This window comes from Capsicum annuum, chromosome 12, assembly GCF_002878395.1.
Source record: "Capsicum annuum cultivar UCD-10X-F1 chromosome 12, UCD10Xv1.1, whole genome shotgun sequence".
Lineage (NCBI taxonomy): Eukaryota > Viridiplantae > Streptophyta > Magnoliopsida > Solanales > Solanaceae > Capsicum > Capsicum annuum.
The window spans coordinates 225,707,706-225,730,151 of NC_061122.1; the positions used below are offsets into that span (position 1 = coordinate 225,707,706).

The 22,446-nt window shown below is 35.7% G+C and overlaps 2 protein-coding genes across 2 annotated transcripts; one reads left to right on the top strand and one right to left on the bottom strand.

Annotated features, from left to right (window-relative positions):
• Nucleotides 1–209: 209 nt before the first annotated feature.
• Nucleotides 210–1,763, top strand: LOC107851589 (uncharacterized protein C6G9.01c). The gene has a single exon (XM_016696657.2). The coding sequence runs from the start codon at nucleotides 413–415 to the stop codon at nucleotides 785–787; it is 375 nt and encodes a 124-aa protein (XP_016552143.1). The 5' UTR covers nucleotides 210–412; the 3' UTR covers nucleotides 788–1,763.
• Nucleotides 1,764–5,937: 4,174 nt separating this feature from the next.
• On the bottom strand, nucleotides 5,938–12,128 carry LOC107850236 (far upstream element-binding protein 2). Its single transcript, XM_016694639.2, has 6 exons — nucleotides 11,597–12,128; nucleotides 10,244–10,512; nucleotides 10,009–10,101; nucleotides 9,858–9,929; nucleotides 9,627–9,743; nucleotides 5,938–7,277 (listed from the first exon to the last, which is right to left on the bottom strand). The coding sequence occupies exons 1-6, from the start codon at nucleotides 11,955–11,957 to the stop codon at nucleotides 6,147–6,149; spliced, it is 2,043 nt and encodes a 680-aa protein (XP_016550125.2). The 5' UTR covers nucleotides 11,958–12,128; the 3' UTR covers nucleotides 5,938–6,146.
• Nucleotides 12,129–22,446: the final 10,318 nt, after the last annotated feature.

The following is a 22,446-nucleotide window of genomic DNA, read 5'->3' on the forward strand; positions in this document are numbered from 1 at the left end:
AAAATGAAGTCGGGATAAAGTACACGCAGATGAAGTAGAGATGTTATTTTTGACAAATCCCTAACTCATGATAAATAATAATATAACAAATAAAAAACATAAAAAAAATAATAAAATAAGATAACACACCGCTAAATAATAATAAAAAAAAAAACTCAAAATGTAAGGGCATGTTTGCTCTATTCGAATAGTTGAGGGTCATTTTTGGCTATTACACCAACAGTTGTGAATTGGGATTAGGTAGCTAGTAGCTAGGGTTTAAGGTACCAATCTTCCCCCAAATCCCTTGCTTACACTTCTCAGAAAAGTAATATAATTTCATAATTTAAGGTACAAATCACCCCCAAAATCCAATTTTGTTCGACAATTTTGCTAAAACAAGTAATATAATCCCATATTTTTGCTTCTAACAATGCCCAAAAACAGCAATTCCAAGAAACCCAAACCAGTAGAAGTAGAAAAGGAAAACCCAATTTCCACTTCTTCATCTAAACCCAAAAAGCCAAGCAATGAAATTGACGAGATTTTCGCGGGAAAAAAGAGGAAGTTAGTTGAAATACAAGAAAAATCTAGTGGAGAAGCTGTAACAGAGGCGAAAAAGGTGAAGAAAGGGAAGGGAAAAAGTAGTAGAATGCCGAAAGATGGGGGTTTGTTGGAGCCGCCGCGGAGGCAGAGGAAGAAAACTGCGGATGGGTTTAGTTTATATACGGAAGAGGAGTTGGGTATTGGGAGGAGTGATGCTGGAGGTACCCCACTTTGTCCTTTTGATTGTGATTGTTGTTTTTAGCTAAGTACGCACCCGTTGACATTTTTGAAGTGTCTGAGCAGCATAGGTTTTAAGTGAATTTTGAAAGAATTAGTTTATATTGAAGGAACTATGTCGGTTTTGTAGTGAAGTTTTGGTGTTATTTGTTCAATTTGAGGATGAAGTTTTGTTCTTTTTATTGACATAAATGTATGAGGAAGTTTATTTATAGAACTAAAGTGTTCGTTCTACTGATGCATTATCAATAGTCTAGTTAGTAGCATTACAAAAGATAATGTGTTATCTGAGGCGCTACGTGGGCCGAGGAAGAAAACTGAGATGGGTTTAGTTTATATACGGAAGAGGAGTTGAGTATTGGGAGGAGTAATGCTGGAGGTACCCCACTTTGTCCTTTTGATGATTGTTGGTTTTAGCTAAGTTGTGCGGACTCTTCACTTTTGGTGCAGTTCACTTTTGATGCGGTACCCTTGTTGGATTATCCAAAAATAGTGTCCATTGACATTTTTGAAGACTCCGAGCAACATAGGTTGTAAGTGAATTTTGAAAGAGTTATATCGGTTTTGTAGTGAAGTTGTGGTCGTATTTGTTCATTTTGAGGATGAAGTTTTCTTCTTTTTATTGACTTGTGTAAGTTTTAGCATTTTTATTTGAATGTATGAGGAATTTTATTTATAGAACTAAAGTGTTCGTTCTGCTGATGGATTATTAATAGTCTAGTTTGTAGCATTACGAAAGATAATGTGTTATCTGAGGCGCCACATAGGCTGAGGAAGAAAACTGTGGATGGGTTTAGTTTATATACGGAAGAGGAGTTGGGTATTGGGAGGAGTAATGCGCGGACTCTTCACTTTTGATGCAGTACCGTTGTTGGATTATCCAAAAAGTGTCCATTGACATTTTTGAAGAGTCCGAACAGAATGGGTTTTAAGTGAATTTTGTAATAGATATTGAAGGAATTATGTTGGTTTTGTAGTGAAATTGTGGTCATATTTGTTCATTTTGAGGGTGAAGTTCTGTTTTTTTAATTGAATTGTGTAAGTTTTAGCAGTTTTATTTGAATGTATGAAAAGAATTTTGTTTTATTAGACGTAAATCATTGTTCTATTGTTGTTGTTGTTGTTGACGTAAATCATTGTTCTGCTGATGCATTATCATCTGTCTTGTTTTTAGTGAATTTTGAAAGAAGTGTTTGAGATTGAAGGAATTATATCGGTTTTGTAGTGAAGTTGTAGTCTTGTATGTCCGTTTTGAGGATAAAGTTTGTTCTTTTTACCGTCTGGTTTAAGTTGTAGCAGTTTTATTCGAATGTATGAGATTTTTTGTTTATAGACTTGATGTGTTCGTTTCGCTGATACAGTATCAATAATCTGGTTATTTGAAGCTGAAAAGTGTAAGCTTTTGTGTTAGGGGCTATGCTACCAGCACCCTTTAAAACTTGGTGTAAGTTGTAACAGTTTTATTTGAATGTATGAGTTGCTTGTAGACGTATAACGTTTGTTCTGCTAATGCATTATCAATGGTCTGGTTATTTGAAGCTGAAAAGTATAAACCTTTGAGTTGGGGGCTATGAAACAGCCTCTCTAGTAAGGTCTGTGTACACTTTACCCTCCCCAGACTCCACTTGTGAGATTACACTGGGTATGTTGTTATTGTTGTTGTTGTTATGCTGCAAGCATGCTTTAAACCCTTTAAACTTTTTTCTGAATATGTGTGTTCGTGCAATGTTCAAAATACACAAAAAATTGTACCTCTAAAATGGTTCATGTAACATAGATTAGGTGGATATTGCTTTGATCGAGTACAAAAGGATGTAATATCTTTCCCTAAAGGGTGGTTTTTCATTCAAAATAGTGCTATTCAATTAGTCATGATTATCCCTTTTTGCATAAGCAAGATTGGCTACGATGTTTATCTTACAAGTATATCTAGATGGCTATCTGTAACATGCTCTGATATTCTTATTGCTGATAAGGTAGATAGACCATATAGTGATGCATCCCACTTCCCCTAGTCATCAACATTCTAGCTTTCGGATAAGTGAAGCTTGGCAATATGATCTTAACATGCATGTGGAGGAAGTATACAGTTCAGTACTACTAGGATGAAAAAGTTAAAGCGTAGACCATAAGACCAATCTAACAATAATATCACTCGAACTTGTAAAAATGATATCTTTAGCATATATATAAGAAAGAGATAACTATGCACATTGTGTGAGTTAAACTTAGAGTTGTTTGGCCCACTATTACAAAACCCATGCTTGTAGAAAAAGGAACAAAGAGAGTAACTAGGCTAAAGAGCTTGCTTAAGGTTGTGGAATATGCATCTTTCTAATTTAGATAGGTTAGGAAGGATCAACAAGGTCTTGCATTTGCTTCACATAATCTGTTTCAGAGAGCTAACCCTTGAGAAGAACTGACAAATGGACCAGAGTTTTGTGTGCTTTTGTGTGTGTGTGTGTGTGTGAGAGAGAGAGAGAGAGAGAGAGAGAAGCAATGCGAAAAAACCAAGTGAAGCCTGTCCAATTGTTGCTTGATCCAATTGACATTTGATTGGTGTGCAATAGCATTTTTCTAGGGACATTAACAAAATGGTGTTGTTTGGACTTAACCAGACCATTTCCAATTCTTGTAGAAGTCAATTAAAGCAAATGTTCGAATATTGCCTCTTCAGAAGGGCTGTTGATGGAAAACTGAAACTGATTGTCAAAATTTGAGAAACCACAGTTGTCGTTACCTTTATACTAGTGAATGATGGACCCAGACTCTGTGGATAACGGTGACATCCGAATGATCGGGATGGACAGAAGAGCCAATATACCAACCAAATCGTAAGGGTTCTAGAAAATTGGTTTTTGGACAGGCCCAAGGACATGTCGGTAAGTGAAGGAAGCATGCTGAAACTGTTAATTTTAATTATGGTTGTTGGTCATTGCATTCGTTGTAGTCAGAATGTTTTTCACCCCCTAGTGCATTCGTGTATTGTTAGATGTGTTCATGAGTGACAGCTTAGGCAGGAGGATGCTTCGGGATTAGTAGTTGCACCAAGACGAGCTTCATATATAAATCAGCACTGGTCATACCTTTGCAAAAGTCAGAGATGATCTCATGTGAAATGCCATGACAGCAAAGGCATCAGAGTGGATAGGCAGACCAGTATGGGTAGAATGAATAGTTCTTCACTGTAAACACAGTCGGTGTAGGACTAACGGGACAAGCTCATGAAGCTTGCCTATAAACACATCAGTAGCCAGGTTCCGTCAATGTAGGAAGTGGTATTTTGGGTATGCAAGCACAATCAGGCAATTATAAAGAAATGTGATAAAACCATATGGATCCACACGAGAGGTAGTATGTCATGCTTGTTCCAACAACATACCTAGTATAATCCTGGGTTTGGGGAAGGTAGAGTATACGTAGACCTTACCCCTACCTTGTCAGGTAGAGAGGTTGTTTCGGAGAGATCCTTGGCTCAAAGAAAGCAGAAACACAAGATTTATTATGGCAGGTAGAGAGGTTGTTTCGGAGAGATCCTTGGCTCAAAGAAAGCAGAAACACAAGATTTATTATGGCATGCTTGTGCTGTTTAACAAATTCCAGATCTGATGGTAGTCGGAACATTTGTGGAGGATGGCAGAATGGCATGTAATAGTGTCACAGTGGGAGAAAAGGTAGGGTGTTTGTGGAATCACATGCGACGGTAAGGAGAAGGATTGAGTGGGCAGCTAGACCTCACCTTGCAAGGTGTGTGGGATTGTATATTCATAGTGAGACAGGTTTACAGAGTAAGAAATTAAGCTAAAGTTGTAAAGGATATAACATTAAGAGCATCATCGCGTGTTTTTATCCATCTGGTTCTTCCTCTATATAGCTGAAAAGTTGTTCTGACTGGTATACTAAGCGTTTATTACCACCTAGCTCATACTGGAGACCACCTAGTGTTTCTTGAGACAACCTCAATCTTGGATATTTGTCCCAACTTTCTCTCTCTCAAATAGTTAATAGAAATGAATAGCTTAAATAGCTACTCTACATGTTGTACCTTACAGGAGTCCATTGTATGGAGTTTTACCCTGCATTTCTGCAAGAGGTTATTTCCACGGCAAATCATTATATGTGAAGAGTTAATTGTACAATTTAGTGTAATGAACACCAATAAAGGAGTTCCAGCAATTCTGGAAAACATTATTATATATATATATATAGATCTGTCGTCTAGGCTATAAGTTGTCAATAAACTGGCTATCACGATTAACCCCAGAAATTTAGAAACTTGAACTAATGATGATGACAGTTCGATACTTGTATGAATGGCTCCTGCTGTATCCTAGATTATTGCAGCTCAAAGTATACACACACATGGAAAGACACCACCATTGACATCAAACTGTTGCAGGCCTGCAATTTCATGAATTCCTACCAAGGGGGTGCTAGCAGCTCATTAAGGCAATCTTGCCGCAAATTGGCCATACTCGAAAAACAAGTGGACTATAATATAATGCGCCTATCATATGCTAAAAAGGAAAAAGAAAATAGAGATAAGTTAGTTAGGAAGTATTGATTGGGGATGAGCCCCACTTCCATAGATTCTTGGTTTGACCTCTCATGTACAGGGTGCATATTCGTTTTGTTACAGAGAACTTGAGAGATGAGGTTAAAAATAAAAGAATAAATAAAACCTGAAAGGAAATTTGTGATTTCTCATAAAATAAAGTTTAACACAAACATAAAGAAAAAAAAAATTAGAGTAGATATTCTTCTCACAATGTTATTTTAAAATGGAGTAGATATACATATAAAATTGTTATTCTTCCATCATAAAAAAGATGATTCAAGTACATACATACCCGTTCAACTTAATTCCAATAGTAGCTCTGGAGTGAAACGATCCATTTCTTTTTTCACCAAAATGTGATGAAAATTTTATAGAACAGATGAAAACTATCCAAGATCAAACGGCTGGATTCAAAAAGAGGTAGCTTTGTGCAGCAAAACTAAACTGCACTGAGCTCCTACTGTGTGTGTGGTCCGAAAAAAAGCAAACCACAACCACCAGGTGACATGGGGGCAACCTATTAAAGTTACTCCATTGCTCCCCTTCGTCGAGGGGCTGGGGATTCAACTTCCCTTAATGAGTTGATGTATAAGTTCTAAACCTAGATGACATACGCATACATAAACTCCAATAACTTCAATTGAAAATATATCCAACAGAGTGCAAAACATAACTAGGAAAACATTACGCAGCCCATAGGACAAAAACAAACTATTAAGTTTAAAACACTGCTTGATATAACTACAAAACCTAAAGATAACTAAGCAACAAAAGTAAAATTGTCTCAAAGAGATCCTCTCAACCATCATTACCAAAGGGGCCGACATTAACTCTGAGGTGATGCTTTTGCAACCCCACCACCAGGAGGAACAGACTGGGAGGGTGGAGTTGCTTCAGAAGCATATGCTGGAGGCTGGGAGTAAGCACCATAGCTGCTGTAAGGAGGTGGCTGCTGGCCATAACTAGGTGGAGCGCCATAGGGTTGGGCACCATAACCTGGCTGAGCTGGTGGAGCACCATAAACAGAAGTGGGAGGTCGCTGAGCGCTGGGATCAGCCTGGGCATAACCTGATTGAGCAGCTGGTTGAGGATACCCAGGCTGTGCTGGGGGAGGCTGAGCATAACCAGCTTGTGAACTAGGAGACTGCTGCGGTTGACCATAAGCTGGCTGACTAGGAGGCTTTTGAGCTTGAGGGGCCCCATAGCTAGCAGCATATCCTCCAGCTGGCTGTGTACCATACCCACCTTGAGAAGTTGGGGGCACCCCATATCCTGCCTGAGCAGAGCCTTGAGATGGGTAACTAGGATTAGGGCTGGGCTGCTGGCCAGAGTGATAACCTTGTTGACCCGTGGCTGATGACTGAATGGGTGGAGGTGCTTGACTGCCATCACTTTGTGTACCATATGCCGAATTCTGGCCCTCCGATGCTGGGTTTGAGGTATTCCCATAGCCAGCAGTAGAGCCGTAACCTTGTTGCTGCTCATAACCAGAACCCTGATAACCACCAGACTGAGGGGCAGGTGCATGATATCCACCATACGCATCCTGGGAATAAGCTTGTCCTTGGCTGTAACCCGAGGCAGAATGTTGGTTGTAACCATAGGCACCACTATTATCAGTTGAAGCAGCTGGACCTCCAGCCGTTTGCTGCTGCTGCTGCTGTGGTGGGGCCTGTTGGTTGTAGTAATCATATCCACCGGCCTGAGATTGTTGATTTTGACCAGTACCCTGATCCCAGCCAGAGGCATATCCAGCAGAGGCAGGTTGAGGAGGATAGCCAGAGTAAGGTGGTTGAGATGCATTATACTGGGGGGATGGACCTGGGTAAGCGCCAGGCTGAGCATATCCATAACCTTGTTGTTGCATTGGGGCACCAGGTGGAGCCCAGCTTGTAGGAGGTCGGGCCTGATAACCTTGTTGATATCCTCCGGACATTCCTTGATTCCTAGCACGATTCTGCACAACAATTGCTTCTAAATAAACCAAGAATATGCTTGATCCAAGTATAATAATATAACTCACATTAGAAGGGCAGACCAAGCCACACTCAGGTAGCATAAACATGGCAGATATAACAACAGCAAATAACACGATCATATGACAACTGATATTAGGTATGCATAAGACAGGTGTATGTAAGACTTACTGGTTGGGAGGTACAAACTCCTGGCAGATGCCGATCCTCACCCTATTTGAAGTGATACCAAAAGCAAAGAGCAAAAAATATATACATTCTATATGTAGGCAGCAAACTCTTAAGATGGCAAGATACCACTACAGATGACCAAGGAAGCACTATAAACCTAAGGGAATTGCCAAATGTAATAGTCTGTTCATTATGTCATCACCAGAATTCAAGTTTGTTTGCGTGTACATTGATAAGGAGTATTCAAATTTAATACCCAGTGAATTTTAGTAACTCTTAAAATTAGACAAGCCATGAACTTTAAGAAGTATTCACAAAGCAGCAACAGCAGCACATCTTGCAATCCCACGACAAACCTTCACGCCTTGAATTGGGTGGTCACGTATAAACAGGAAGGTGGAAAACAGTAAAAAAAACAAAGGAAACTACAAGGACTGATAATTAATATCAATAGTAACACCGTCAGAAAACAGACTCCTACATGCCACATCATACCTGAGGGCAACACTTCATTCATTTTTTAACGATGAGATATTTCATTCATTTTTTAACGATGAGATATGTCTTACTGAAACAGGCAAAGCCAAACCTAACAGTACTGCTAGGAATCCAGAGGCTAATCAATAATGTGATGGATTTTTCTCCAAAAGAAACCAACTAAAGAACTAAGAAAATCCAAAGGCACAATAAAGTTGTCTTCTGGTTGAATACCCACATCAACAGAGATAATAACACCAGAAACTTTCCTTACAACACTTAAATGTGGTAAATTCATATGATATCTCAAGAGATTGACACCCAAAAGATATAATGATAATCTCAACAAATCTTGGTTTACTCCCTTGCACCCTAGCAAAACCAGGCTCTCATTTGCACTAGAATATGACATTAGTTATCAATAATTAGGTTGGAGACCATACCAGAACAATGCTGAGGGAACACCAACACTAAATGGTTCCAAGTTGGTGTCACCATTGTCCAATACATACTAAGCCTACAAATTATCCAATAATAATATCAGTGATCAGATACAAAATTAACCAGCATAGTTATATGTCTCCTGATATTCACCAAGAACCCAAACCAAGAGTTATTATTGCACAGTTCACATTAGAATACATTCTCAATATTAGGGAAATTTTTGGACAGACTTTGTTACCTTCAAGGAAAAGACTTCTCCAAAACCTGCGCCTCAGAAAAACATAACATCTAAAGTCCAACGGAATATATATCAATAGACATTGAGGCACAAACTAATCATCTGGACAAGCCATCTTAAACCTGCTATTGCCTTCAGTAAGAAAAAACAACTCTTGCTCCAGCAACATCCAACTATTAAAATGATACCGAACGAAAAAGATGTAGGCATAGGTAGGGGCCCTGTCACACCACAGATATATTCTGTGGATAACAAACTATTCATCCATAATGTAATGGAGCTATATGACTATATTTCAGAGTGGAGCAACATACTCTAAACGGCCTATTTGCAACTAGAAAGCACATGTCGAATAGGAAAAAGAGGACTTCCTTCCAAAATGAAGCACAGCAAGAGCCAATCTCCTTTGTCCAGGGATCATTGGAAATGAAATACAATTCCCATAAACTGAAGCTGTAGACCAGAAAGAAGACTGGCAAAATGATATCTGCAAACACTACGAATTTCCAGCGAGCCAGGGACGGATAATTCACAGCAATATACATTCATGTAATGTTTAGGTATAGATTATGAATATTCTGATAAAGTTGGATATAGGAACTTTTTCAGTTGGTCATTCGTGATGCTCTAGCAACAGAAGCAAATTTCAATATTTTGTCAGGATATTCCACCACTGCTGGAAATATTAATATCAAATTTCCTCTTCAAGATGTTAGATGGAGGATATTTAGAATTTCCAGGATCCGGAGAACTATAAAGCAGATCTAAAAGGACTAAAGAGATAAGAGTGCAGTCTTCCACAATAATGCAACACACAAATACACAAGTACAAAACTACAAATCCACATCAGCAAATCATATACAAATATGAACACTTCTAAGATTTGAAGGAGATTATATGCATCATTCTAGAGGCAAGAGATCATCTGCCTGGCTGCCTATTATATTCTCGTGATAATAAACAGGAAAGAACAAAAAACTAATGACTACATACACATACCTCACTAATCACTTCATACACCAGCTGTTTTGCAGCCTCAATCTGATCGCTTGACCCATCAATTTGTACAGTCCGCTCTTGTGATGTATCACCTGGAGGCAAGTGCAAAGGAATCACCTGCGACAAGGTAGCAGAGCTAAGAAAGTTGAACTATAATCTCAAAAACATAATTCCTTTACACAATGCAAAGGATAGGAGTTTTTCATAAAACAAAAGCTATTTTGAAGTTACCTGAATGCGTGCTCCAGTTCTTGCTTGCATATTTTTTATGGTTTCACCTCCTTTACCAATAACAAGTCCAACCTAAAACACAAATCAATAGCCATAAGACAAATAGTATAAAGCTGACTGCAACACGTACAAACTAAAGCACTAAATATACCTTGTTGTTAGGAACTTTCATGGAAAATTGTTCTCCTCCAGAGAGCTGTCCCGGTAATCTCCGGGAAACTAGACCAGAACCACCTGCATCAGCCTGTTTCAAATACATATTGCAAAATTAACAAACAGAAAACAAACGAACTAATGGTTAAAAGCATGAGGAAGATAGATGTGATTCAACAAAAGAAACACTGGAGTTAACACCCTTTTAGGTATTGCAAGGCAAAGACTAGTACCTCAGCAAGAACCTCATTAATTAACTGCTCAGCCTTAGATATTTGGTCTGAAGTACCCATGAGTTCAACTGCTCTGTTTGGAGAATTAGGATCAGCATCCATGTCTCTAGTAACCTGAATCTTGGCTCCAGACTGGAGTTGAAGATACTTGATGGTCTCCCCACCTTTTCCTATAATCACACCAACTCTGCCATTTGGTATTTCAATCTTCTTGCTTTGCCCCGGATAACCATATGAACTTGTCACTGAAGGAGTAACAACGGGCTTGTCTGCATTCAAGAAAAAACACATTTTCTAACAACTCTACAAAATCTTATAATTGACCTAACACGCTATCATGGCAAAACTGGACACTAAAGCCAGTAAGTGGAAGCTAAATGCCTACTACCTTGCCATAAATCAGTGGTAGCAAATTATAGACACTAATTTGGTATGGACGTCAAAAAAATTGAGATTAAGATGTTTTGGTTGGGTATAGAAGTAGGTGAAAAATGAAAATAGTACAATGAGCAGTAAAATAACTTCATTAAAAATCAAAAAACACCACGAAGTGGGTGCACAAACTAGGCAAACACAAAATCAATACCAGCAAAAGACTAGAAATCTCATTAACCTTACGTTCATAGGAATCAAATCCACCAGCACCACGACAACCAGCGCAATTATTATCAACTATAGGTTTATCATACATGGACATTCGTAAAAACTAGACCTATTTTCTCCTTTTTCATGCAGTACATAGCATCTCTAGGAGTAAAGAATTCCAGAAAAAATATATACAATTTTTTTAAAGAAAATAAAAACTCAATTTCAGGCACAAAACATCCAAAGAGAGCAGACAAACTACGCAAAACACAAAATCAATAACAAGCAAAAGTACTAAAAATCCCACAACCCTTACATTCATACAAATCAAATCCACCAGCGCTAGCACCAGCACCGTTATTATCAGCTCTAGGTTTATTATCAATCTAAAATAAATTTCTCCTCCTTTTGGTGCAGTATCTCTTATCAATACATAATTTCATAAAAAATATACAGTTATTTTAAAAAGAATCTCAATTCCATGTCCAAAACATCCAAATAGAGCCGAAAAACTAAGCTAAACAAAAAATCTCACAACCCTTACGTTCATACGAATCAAATCCACCAGCACGAGCACCGTTATTATCAATTGAAGTTTTAGTACACAAATACATCTGTATAATTAAGCTCAATTTCTCCATCTCTTGGTGCAGCACCTCTTTAACAGTACAGAATTATATGTCCAAAACATCCAAATAGAGCAAACAAACTAAGCAAAACATAAAATCAACAACAAAAAAAGCACTAAAAATCTCATAAAACCCTTACGTTCATAAAGCGAATCAAATCCACCTCCACCAGCACCAGTACCACCACCAGCACCGTTATTATCAACTCTAGGTTTCTTCGCTTCAGCACTATTCAACAACCTAGCAGCGATCTCCTGCGCTTTCTGTTTCGCCAGCTGAAAATCATCCATCGGCGGCGGCACACTATTATACGACGCCGCACCACCACCACCACCAGTAGCTGCGCTACCATCAGGTGGAGATAACGAAGAGATCGGAGCAGAAAATCCAGTAGGTCTACGTGTACCAGGAGACGGCGTCGTTTGATCATCGTACTTCCTCTTGTTGCCAGCACCACCACCGACGGCGTCTGATCCGCCGAACTGTGGTTCTTCCGCCATTGATTTGGTTTATTTGAGAGAGAAGGGAAAAAGAGGCGGCGGCGGCGAGGGTTTCGAAAACCCTAGTAAGGAGAAGTAGCAAAAAGAATGAGGAAAGTTGGGTCTATAGGGAGTTTTATAGGGGATTTGACCCAATGACTCATTGAGCTATCTTCCTCAACTAGACTAGATATTTTGATTATTTCTTTTTAATATATATATATATATAATAATATTTATTTTTTGGAAAAGGGCCAAAAAGACTCGTGAACTATTCAAAATAAAGAAAAAATATCCGTCATTATCTTTTTCGCTCAAAAATATCCTTTCGTTAAATTTTTGGCTCAAAATATTCCTTCGTTAATTTTTTGGCTAAAAAAATGCATTTTTCTCTAACAGAAGACACCAAGCATGTCACGTGGACAAAAAAGTCACTTGGACAGTTCACATGAAAAACTACCTCATATACTTTCTGCTTCTTCGATTTCATCTTGTCCGAGGGAGCAGCAACCGATGATACAACAGAAAAAATCGGTAAAGCTTCCACATATTCTATCGAATCAAGCATGAATTCATATAACGAGGATTATACATTTGATGCGGAGGCAAATTCGACTTATTCTAGTACTCCTCCACAAGCTTCGTCAGTTTGGAATTGAAATTTTTTCTATCATCCTTCACCTCCAAGTTTAGAATACTTCGAACGCATTCACAATAAAAATAACTCGGCCGTTAAAGTTGATGATAAGGCATCAAACTACACATCTTATTCATATTGATAGTACTCTCAATATTAACATCCTAGTTAGAGTTGTCAAAATGGACTTGGTCCGTGAGGCCGGCCCAACTCAACTCTTTAATTAAGTGGGGTTGAGCTAAGTTTTTTCAGCCCATTTAGAAGCGAGGTTTATAAACCCAACCTCACTTGGTCATTGGCCTCAAAGGACTAATACGTCAGCCTCAGAGGCCAGCCCGTGGGCCGAAACATTAAAAATATTTATTAAATATTTTTAAGTTGGTAATTTATTTATTATGAATTAGGATTTTATCAATCTTTTCTAACTAACTACTTATTTTTTTATCCATCCTTTGGTTGATACTAAGTTTTTGAAAGTTCTTAGTGTGTGTTTGAAATGGCTAGTAAGCTGTTTTTAATTGTGAACTTCAAAAAGTTGCTTTTACTCGTGATGGTTTAGTTGTTTTTACCTTTGCTTAATGCATCATTCTGTTCTTTAAATTTAGGTTCTCTTCTATTATAATCTTGTTTCTTTTATGTAGATACTTTTTCTGTATTTGCATTTATTGTCTTAATCATATTAAAACTTTCCTCTGAAATTTGTAGCTAATCATCATTTCTCTGCTTATTATAGTAAATGTCATGAGCTAATTACATCTAAGGGATCGTTTGGTGTGAGGTGTAAGAAATAATAGTCCGAGATAAAATGAAAAATTATTTTATTCCATATCTGGTGTGAGATATTAGTTAGTACCATTTATACCATAGTGGTGAGATAAATTATCCATATACACGGTGGACTAACTAATTTCGAAATAGCTAATCTAGAGATTAATTATCCCGAGATAACTCTTCCTACCAAACGACCCTTAAAGGTATTATAAGATGCCTATAACATGCTAAAAACTAGTAGGAGACATATTAAAGTGAAACCATAAAAGTTGGTGATTGTCTAATACTTATAATATTTCTGTTTATCATATTTCGATTTACTTTTATTTTTTCTGAAGGGTCAACCCGTCTCAACCCGCAGCCCGCTTAGGGCTGGGTTGGACCACTATTTTAAAGGCCCTTTAATTAAAAGGGCTAGTCCGTCCTAGCCCATTTAATTCTCTAAAAATTACACAAATACACAATTTATGTTTTCAATATTACAAAAAATCCCAACTCCCTAAACATAATACAAAAATCCCAACATATACACAGAATGTTATGTATATGTCGGTTATGTTATGTATATTAATAGGGAGAGAAAGTAAAGTAATTAAAAAAATGGAAGAGAGTGTAATTACTTCCAAAATGGTTGGTATTTATGTTATTTATACTTTAATTCTATAGCCCGCTAGGGTTGGGTTAGGTTGGGCCAACCCATTTTGACAGCTCTAATCCTAGTGAACAATCACTTCATGAAAAATCAAATAAGCAATTCGACTTTTTCGACGTTGATAATGAAAAATCAAATAAGTAACCCATTTTGAATTATCTTAGATGTGTTTAACTTTGTTCCCAATTTTTAGCTAAATTTGTTGTAATGTGAGTGTTTATCTGCATATTTTTATATAGTTTTCGATTTCTATTGATTCAAGTATGATGAATTTAAGGTTCCAACTATGTTGCACCCTTCAAAAAAATTAGAAATCGTACTTTGTTTTCTCATTACCTTTAGTGTTTTCTATTAAGTTAATTTGGAGTCTTACAATACTATTTTGTTGTAAATTCATCGCAGATCATGTTTTAAAGTTATTTCATTATGCAGTAGATCATACACACTTCATAAATAAGTGATGAGCAGCTTTCGATGAATTGTCCTCACACAGACAACAAGTAAAATCAGCAAATGAGATTCTCATTTTTTTGTAAAGTATCTTCAATCAATGATCTTCTTTGAACAGACAACTACGAGAAAAAACTATGTTTTAGAATAGCGATGATATTTCATATGAATTTTGACATGTTCCATACATGCTTTCTTCTCATCGATGCAAGATAATTTAGTTGTACTGAGTATTCTCTACAAACAGTAAGTTTATAGTTCGTTCACTTGTTAATTCTTTAAGCTTATACACTAACGACACCTATTATTAGTTGGAGGGGTACGTGATATAATAAATAAATTATAATGTCTTTTTTAAATTTATGATTAAATACTTATGCACCCTATAGTACGAAAATTCTTCATAAATATCTATAATCTATAATGTACTAAAAATGTGAAGACCTTTAGAAAAGTGAATTGAACATTTTTGCCCTTCATTAAAATAGTTCACTTTAGACAAAACCGTCTTTTGCCTTTTAACCTAGTAATTAAATTCTATAAAATAAATATAATAAATTTTTTCTACAATTAAATTCTTCCCAAATTTAGCTCATTTCCTTGCTTCATTAAAACACACGTTTTTTTTGTAAAAATTTTCTTACCAAATTTAGCTAAACACCCTTTCTTGGTTCCTACTTGGTTACTAGATTTGACACACATTTTCCTTTTTTTAAAATCCTATTTGGTTCCAAATTAAATCCACCATTTTTGTTTTTTTTTTTGTAAAATTTGTCTTCCACCGTTTTTTTGAAAATTTGCCTTTCCAGATTTAGCTAAACTCATGTTTTCCATTTTTTAAATCCTATTTGGTTCTTACTTGGTTTACAATTAAATCCTTTCCAAATTTAACTACAATTTTTTTAATCCTATTTGATTTCTACTTGATTTCTTTCAACCAAAAAACATACGGCTTTTTCCGTCCTTCCATATAAATGCTTGAACTTTTTTCATTGTTCATTGTTATAAACAACTGCACGTTTCATTGTTTTTCGTCTCATCACAGTTTCAACAATTTTATTTCTAGGTTTTTGATCGTCATATCATCTCTCCTTTTTATATTGTTAATTTAAACACAATATTACTTGCTATTTCAACTTAAATTGCTTAGTTTAACTTAGTTTAGTGTGTAGCTTAATGTGACCTGTTAATTCGATATATTTTATTTCATACTTCTCACAACTAACCTTCTTTATCTACCTCACATATTCAGGTATAATTCTTCTCATCTCACAAATCTACCTCTATTATGAATTCTAAGTTCTTATCGTTCTAAGTGTCATTTTAATAGAATATATTATAATTTATGTTGCTCACAACTAACTTCTTTATCTACCCGCCTACCAAGAAGATTCACATATTTAGGTATAATTCTTCTCATCTCATAAATTTACCTCTATTATGAAATTCTACGTTCTTATTGTTATAACTTTTATTTTCTTAAAGATTATTTAATGGATTCTATCACCGAAGTTGTGAGTATCAACACTTTGAGGCCAAGAGATTATATCTGGATGATCAAAGTCTTGGTCATCGGAAGCGGCCCAACGAAGCCGTTTAAGAATGCAGGCGGTTCTCGAAAAATGGTGATATTAGTTGATGGAGATGTAATGTTATTCTTTCATACCTTACATGTTTAATAATTTCTCATACATAAGACTATTTGTGTTGATGATTTGTTAACCTCATGATAGCTTCACACACATCAACAAATACATATTATTCTTTTTGCCTTTAGTAGTTGATCGTTCTGTATTCTCTCATTATATGTAGCTATTTTTTGGTAACTAAAATCCTAATTAAATTACTTTTGAATTAATTTATCCCACTTGAAAAGCGAAACAAATTAATGTCAAATTTAATGAAACAAATACATGTTATTCTTTTTGCCTTTAGTAGTTGGCCGTTCTGTATTCTCTCATTATATGTAGCTATTTACTGGTAACTAAAAGTAACCTCATGATAGCTTCACACACATCAACAAATACATATCTTTTCACTTTCTGTTTTATATCTATCAATTTCATATTATGTTTTTTTTTTCAGGGCACCAAAATTAATGGTACACTTTTCAATGATCATATTAAAACGTTTGGACATTCTTTATAGCAATCCAAAGTTTACTATAACATAAACGATCGCATTACTGGGGTCAATCCTAATTTTCAATCCGTTAATAAGGACATTGAACTTAGATTCTTAACATCCACTATAGTTCAAGAATATCACAGCCCTTTTTCTACATTTTTTTTTCTAAGAATTTTGTTTCATTCGAAGATGAAAAATTACATACCAAAGAAACAATAGTAGGTAATTCCTTTAACTTTCATCAAGTAATTACCATTGTCGTAAATTTAATATTTTAATATTATTTATCTACTTATACATACTTAATATTTTTATCAGATATATTTGGCATCTTCGTTAATTCCAAGTTGTTCACAAAAGGCAAAATCCGAAGAGAAATAGTGACTTATGAATGAAGAGTAAGTTAAACTTAATTTTTCTACGAAGCGAAAGTGTTTGTATTATACATAAACTGACTTATTAATTTACTAATTTAATCTTATTTTCTTTTTTTGAAAAATAAAGGTGTAACAGAAAAACTATTACATTATGATGCGAATTCTCTGAAATAGATGCCGCGTTGCTAGAAAAGTTATCTGCAGAAAATTCTGTCGTGGCATTTTATGATTTAAGGACTACATTATATCAAGGTAGGTACTATCTTAGCAATTACAACATTTACAATAAATATTGTGTTATTTTTTTGCTCCTAATATTTTATGTTGCAGAAAATTTCGACCTATCTTCTACCTATGTCAGTAGTATGTGGGTAGACCCCACATTTGAAAAAGCAATATCTCTCCAAGAATGATAATATATCTATTCATATTCATGCAAACAAATTATAGTAGACTATAATACACTAAGTAACAAACATGCAGGTCTATTTCCCAGAAGAAAACTCATAATGATATTACTTTACCGCTAACTAAACAAATTAAAAGGGCCAAAGAAATGACAATTGGTGAAATCGCAGATTGTTTATCTTGTGATAAAGAGGTACTGTTTTTCAACTACAATAATTTAATGTTTTGTTTTTGCCTTAGTATGACGCCTAACTTTTCTTTCTTCTCTATAGGTTAAGTATGACAAATTTGCCGCAACTATCGAAGCCATGGTGAATAGTGTTGAATCCTACTATGATTCTTGCACCAATTGCAATAAAAAAAGTGAAAAACGATGATAACATTGCAAAATGTCCTGCTGTCCCACCGGAAAAATTACTTATGCGGACAGATAACACACATAACAACCATCAAATTGCTTTCAGCCAATTGAGAATTCAAAAAATGAGATAAATGTCTATTTTCCAGTAACTATAGATTTTATCTAAAATTGGATGTATCTGCTGGGGATGAGCGTTGTTCCGTTATATTGTTTGAGACTGCAAAATACTTGGTTGGTTGCGATGTTACAACTTATAAGAAATCAACTTTGGAAAAGGTCATATTACACTATTCTTTAACTCTTATCAAGCACTAAAATAATCTGCTTTATTTTGAATTCAACGAATTATACTTTGCTAATTAATACATTCTTTTCATTGATACAGAAAGAGGAATCCTCATTTTATCAGAACTGGATGCTAAGTATAAAAAAAGTCTTCACATTTCTCATCAAAATTGATGCAAAAAGTGAAGGAGATCGAGCAGGCAGACGCTTCGTTGCAGAAGAAGTCCAAGAAGTTAAAAAAAAAGTTACAATTGACATAGTGGATGAAGACGTCAACTCAAAAAACTCAGTCAACGGGATCAGAAAAAATGAAAACCCTGATGACATATTGTCTCATAAAAAAATCAAAGTAGAAAAGGATTAGTCATTTTTTTTCCTCTAGGAATAGGTTAATATTTTTTTTAGTCTCGATAGTTAATAGGTAGTTCTTCATTCTTTGTGCTTTTTCCTATTCTAAACCCTAAGCAAATTTTATAGGCATAACAAATAATATTGATTATTAGATCTTTCTCTAACTTCATCTAGCTATACACTATTTATTTTCACTTATAATATGTTTTTAATAGCTTATTCTATATCGTAGGTTATTATTCGTTAAACACATGACACAAGGTAGCTTTTAAAACTAATTGATGCATAATACTTTAATCCATTTTTTAATCACTTTATATCACGTTAATAAATAATTTTATTATTTTTCTATATAGATCAAGCAAAAGTCAATAAAGTTATTCGAATGCATAACAAATATATTGTTGTACTTGCAATAAATTTAAATGCTGCAATCAACAATTCTGACAAACAAGAAGATTCAGATACCCACTTTAAATTTAAATCTTTTATAATATAGTTTAGACTAGATGGAGAAAACACATAAAAAACAGTAAACTTAGCTCTCTACTAACAACAATAAATCCACTCCTTTATAAAATAAAAACACATTTACCAATAATAAGGAATTAACTAGATGTTCATTACTAACCTCAAAGAAGATAAATAAGGAAACCCTTTTAGTGTAGAGATTTTGTTTTTGCTAGCAGTTAAGACCTGCAAAAAAATATGTGTTCTATAGGTTCTAACCATACAAGCAGTGAGAAGGAACAAAATGAGATATTAACCTGTAATCGAGGTTGACTGGCCATTGAAAGAAACTTTAACTTATTTTGAGCAATAAGTTATTACTACTGCATAATAACATGTATCTTCTTCTCATCGTCCAAATTTTCATCATTCAACTCTTTGCACTGCATATTCAACTTAACATTCCCTTCAAGATAGTTATTCATCATCTCTAATCCCATGAATGAATAGATCGCAATCATCAATATCATCCCCAATCGTCTCAACAAATCATCCTTCACTGTAAATATCACGATTACAAACATTTTCACCCAACCAAAAATACTTAAAAAATTATATTCTTTCATAATAATACCTTTCTCAACACTCGCTTTTACCTTTTTTCCTAAATGGTTTGGTAGAAAGATTACATTCTTTGTAGAGACCAATTAAAAGGGACCCAATGATGTGAGCTTTTAAATTCATCAAATTTTAATGTTTTATAATACTCCATACTTCTTTAGGAGGCAGTGGGGGTGTAACAAGGAGCTCTTTTTAATTCAAAATAATTTTTTTGTTCAAATACTGTCCATATTTTATCTCTTTGCAGTATCTAGAGAATCACCTAATAAGCTACCATTATCAGTCAAATTTTCTAAGAGAAAATTGTTTTTTCCCTCTTTTCCACTCCCCATTAACTTTGAAGTAATCACAGATAACTTGAATGATGCTTTTTCTAAGCTAAATTCAATTTTCTCCGTAAAGAAAATGCACCAGCTCTTAAAAAAGGAATTTACATAACTACTCATACAAGCAAAGAGATTGGATAAAAATCACAAAGCTAATCATAATGGGTGTTTTCTTTGGACAATTAGGGTGTTGGGAGGGTAAGTTTGTGTTTTTACGGGTATTTGGTTTTAAAAATTTAAAAGGATTTCGGGGGACAGATTGCATTAAAGAGTGAAATCTTGCATAACATCTCATATTAGCATCAGTAAGATGATAATCTATCTACTTCATTAACAAGTCATAAAAGGGCTACTTAATAACCCGCCTACAACAGTGGAATACTAACCCGTTAAATAACTTTCTTGGATAATGGAACTATAATACTAGACAATGAGGATTCATGTAGGCGACCCAAACATACTTGGGATTGAGGCATAGTTATTGTAATGAAATCCAGCATTATCAATGGCGCGCCTAAGCCTAAAGTGAGCTAAAAAAATGTTGAGGTTTCGCTTCACTTTATGTGCGCTTCACTATTGTCATCAAGTTTCTAAAGCATGCTCCCTGCAAGCTATATTGGTCGGACTCTTCAAACAAGCCGACGTGTGCGTGCCGGATCCTCCAAAAATAGTGTAATTTTGAAGGATCCGACAAGTGTGCCGCAACTTTTTTGAAAAGTCCGAGCAACTTAGCCTGCAAATATATTTGGAGCAAATGAACATACAGAAACCACAGATGCTTTGATGAAAGTCCAGTTATTTTAGTTGAATGTGAATAGACGATGACTGGACACAACGTCACTCTTCCTCTCTAATAGGGGACAGGTGACTCAATTCAATTTCTTGAAGGGAGGTGAGAGTTTAATTTCATCTCTAAATCAAATGTTTGAGCTAATGTAATGGTTGTTTCCGGTAGTTGGAGTTGTCTTGATGTCAGAAAGGTGTCCAGTTAAGAAGGTACGATAGAATGGCTATTCTCTTGCTCGTGTCTTGGCCACAACTACTGCTCGTAGTCATAGTAAGAGCTCAGAGTTTCGGACTTTATCGCCCGAATCTTTCTATCAGTTTCTTTCTGTCTGTGGGACTAGCTAACCAATGAGATAGACCGGGTTCAAACTCAAGCTTTCCATTCAGAGGCAGGAGACACTCTCCTTCTGTCCCGTGCATTCCAACATCTTTTTTTGTTATGGTAAACTTTATTTTTATGTTCATCATTAGAGCTCTCGATGCCTTTGTAGGGATTTCAATTTGAAGTTTTCTAGGAAAAGAATAAAGAAGAACCACCCCTCTCCTCTGACTCATTCTCATTTAGAAATGCCATCAAAGAAATCATTGATTATTCTTTGTTTAGAATGAATAGAATAGGTCCAAGGGTCAGCCCTTTCACCTATACAAAAGATTCTTCCAAGAAAGTTTGACTTTTTTAACTCAGAAATGAGACTAGAGAATCGAGAGATATAATTTGTGTACAGGGCCGTGGTATGACTCCAAGGGTAAAGTCAGAAATGAGACTAGAGAATCGAGAGATATAATTTGTGTACAGGGCCGTGGTACGACTCCAAGGGTAAAGTGAGAAATGGAAGATTTTAACTGACTCGGAATCCGCCACAAAGGATTGCGTAATTGCAGTTTGTCAGAAAAGAGTGGACAATGAATGAAAATAGACAGACTGATGTAGGATGTCTTTTCTTGGAGCGTATAACTCCAACTTCGTATAGAGAGTGATCAAATGTCTACTCAGTCAGTCCTTTATTATCTTTTTTATCCTTGCAAAGGTCACTCTAATAAATGCATTCTTTTCTTGCTATCTAATAGAGACCTGTACAACGGCTAAACTAAGGGCTCTGGTACGTGCTGCTAACTAGAGAGCACAAGACTGTCTCTCAAGCACATTTGATTTGACACATAAAGCTAAAAAGCCTAAACATATAAATAAAATCGAATCGATCAAAGTACAGGCTTGATCCCTGAACTCCTATTAAGAGTGGAGCTAAGGATGAACTTTATTGCGCCTTTGAACATGTATCATCTCATTTAAGCACATGATTCATTTCATTCTCAGAGAATAGATTGAAGATCGAATCTATCTTAGGAGGGTCAATAATTCATAAAAGAGTCACGGATATTTGATGAAAGTAGCTCGACTGATTTATCCATTCCAGTTATAGGATGGACTCTCCTGGCATCAATCCTTCATTCTTTTTATTAAAATTAAAGAGCAGTAATAGTATGCTACTTCTATATTCATTCCGATCTTCCTCTTTCCTTCTTCCTCCTTTGTTATCCCTACTATTGATCTGACTTTTATTAGTTTGGTCCACTTCATAAATGACATCCTGTCAGTTAGCATTCAAATGCTACTATATGCTTAACACATTGACTTCTATTTAAGTAACGATGTGCTCTAAGGGAGTCTTCCCATCCCGAATCTACTTATCGATACTCGTCAAATCCAGTTCTTTCAGTAGGAGAGCGACTACTGCAGTCACATCCTGTCATCTCTTCTATCTCCTCTTCGTTCAGTCAGTGATCTAGTGGTATTCTATCTTGAAGCGAATACAGCGTAAGGTCGCTTGCGGCTTTCTTCCTTCGTTCTCCTCGTTCCAAACCTTATTCAAAGCAGAAAGACGATGATCTCATACTAAGGAAGAATTT

Bases quoted from the DNA above. Each gene is read 5' to 3' on its own strand.
- LOC107850236 (XM_016694639.2), bottom strand. From the start codon at position 11,957: ATGGCGGAAGAACCACAGTTCGGCGGATCAGACGCCGTCGGTGGTGGT. The intron at 10,102-10,243 runs GTACTAGTCTTT...TATTTGAAACAG, and splicing joins TTAATGAGGTTCTTGCTGAG to GCTGATGCAGGTGGTTCTGG. The intron at 7,278-9,626 runs GTATGTGTATGT...ATTGTTGTGCAG, and splicing joins TGTATGAAGTGATTAGTGAG to AATCGTGCTAGGAATCAAGG.
- LOC107851589 (XM_016696657.2), top strand. From the start codon at position 413: ATGCCCAAAAACAGCAATTCCAAGAAACCCAAACCAGTAGAAGTAGAA.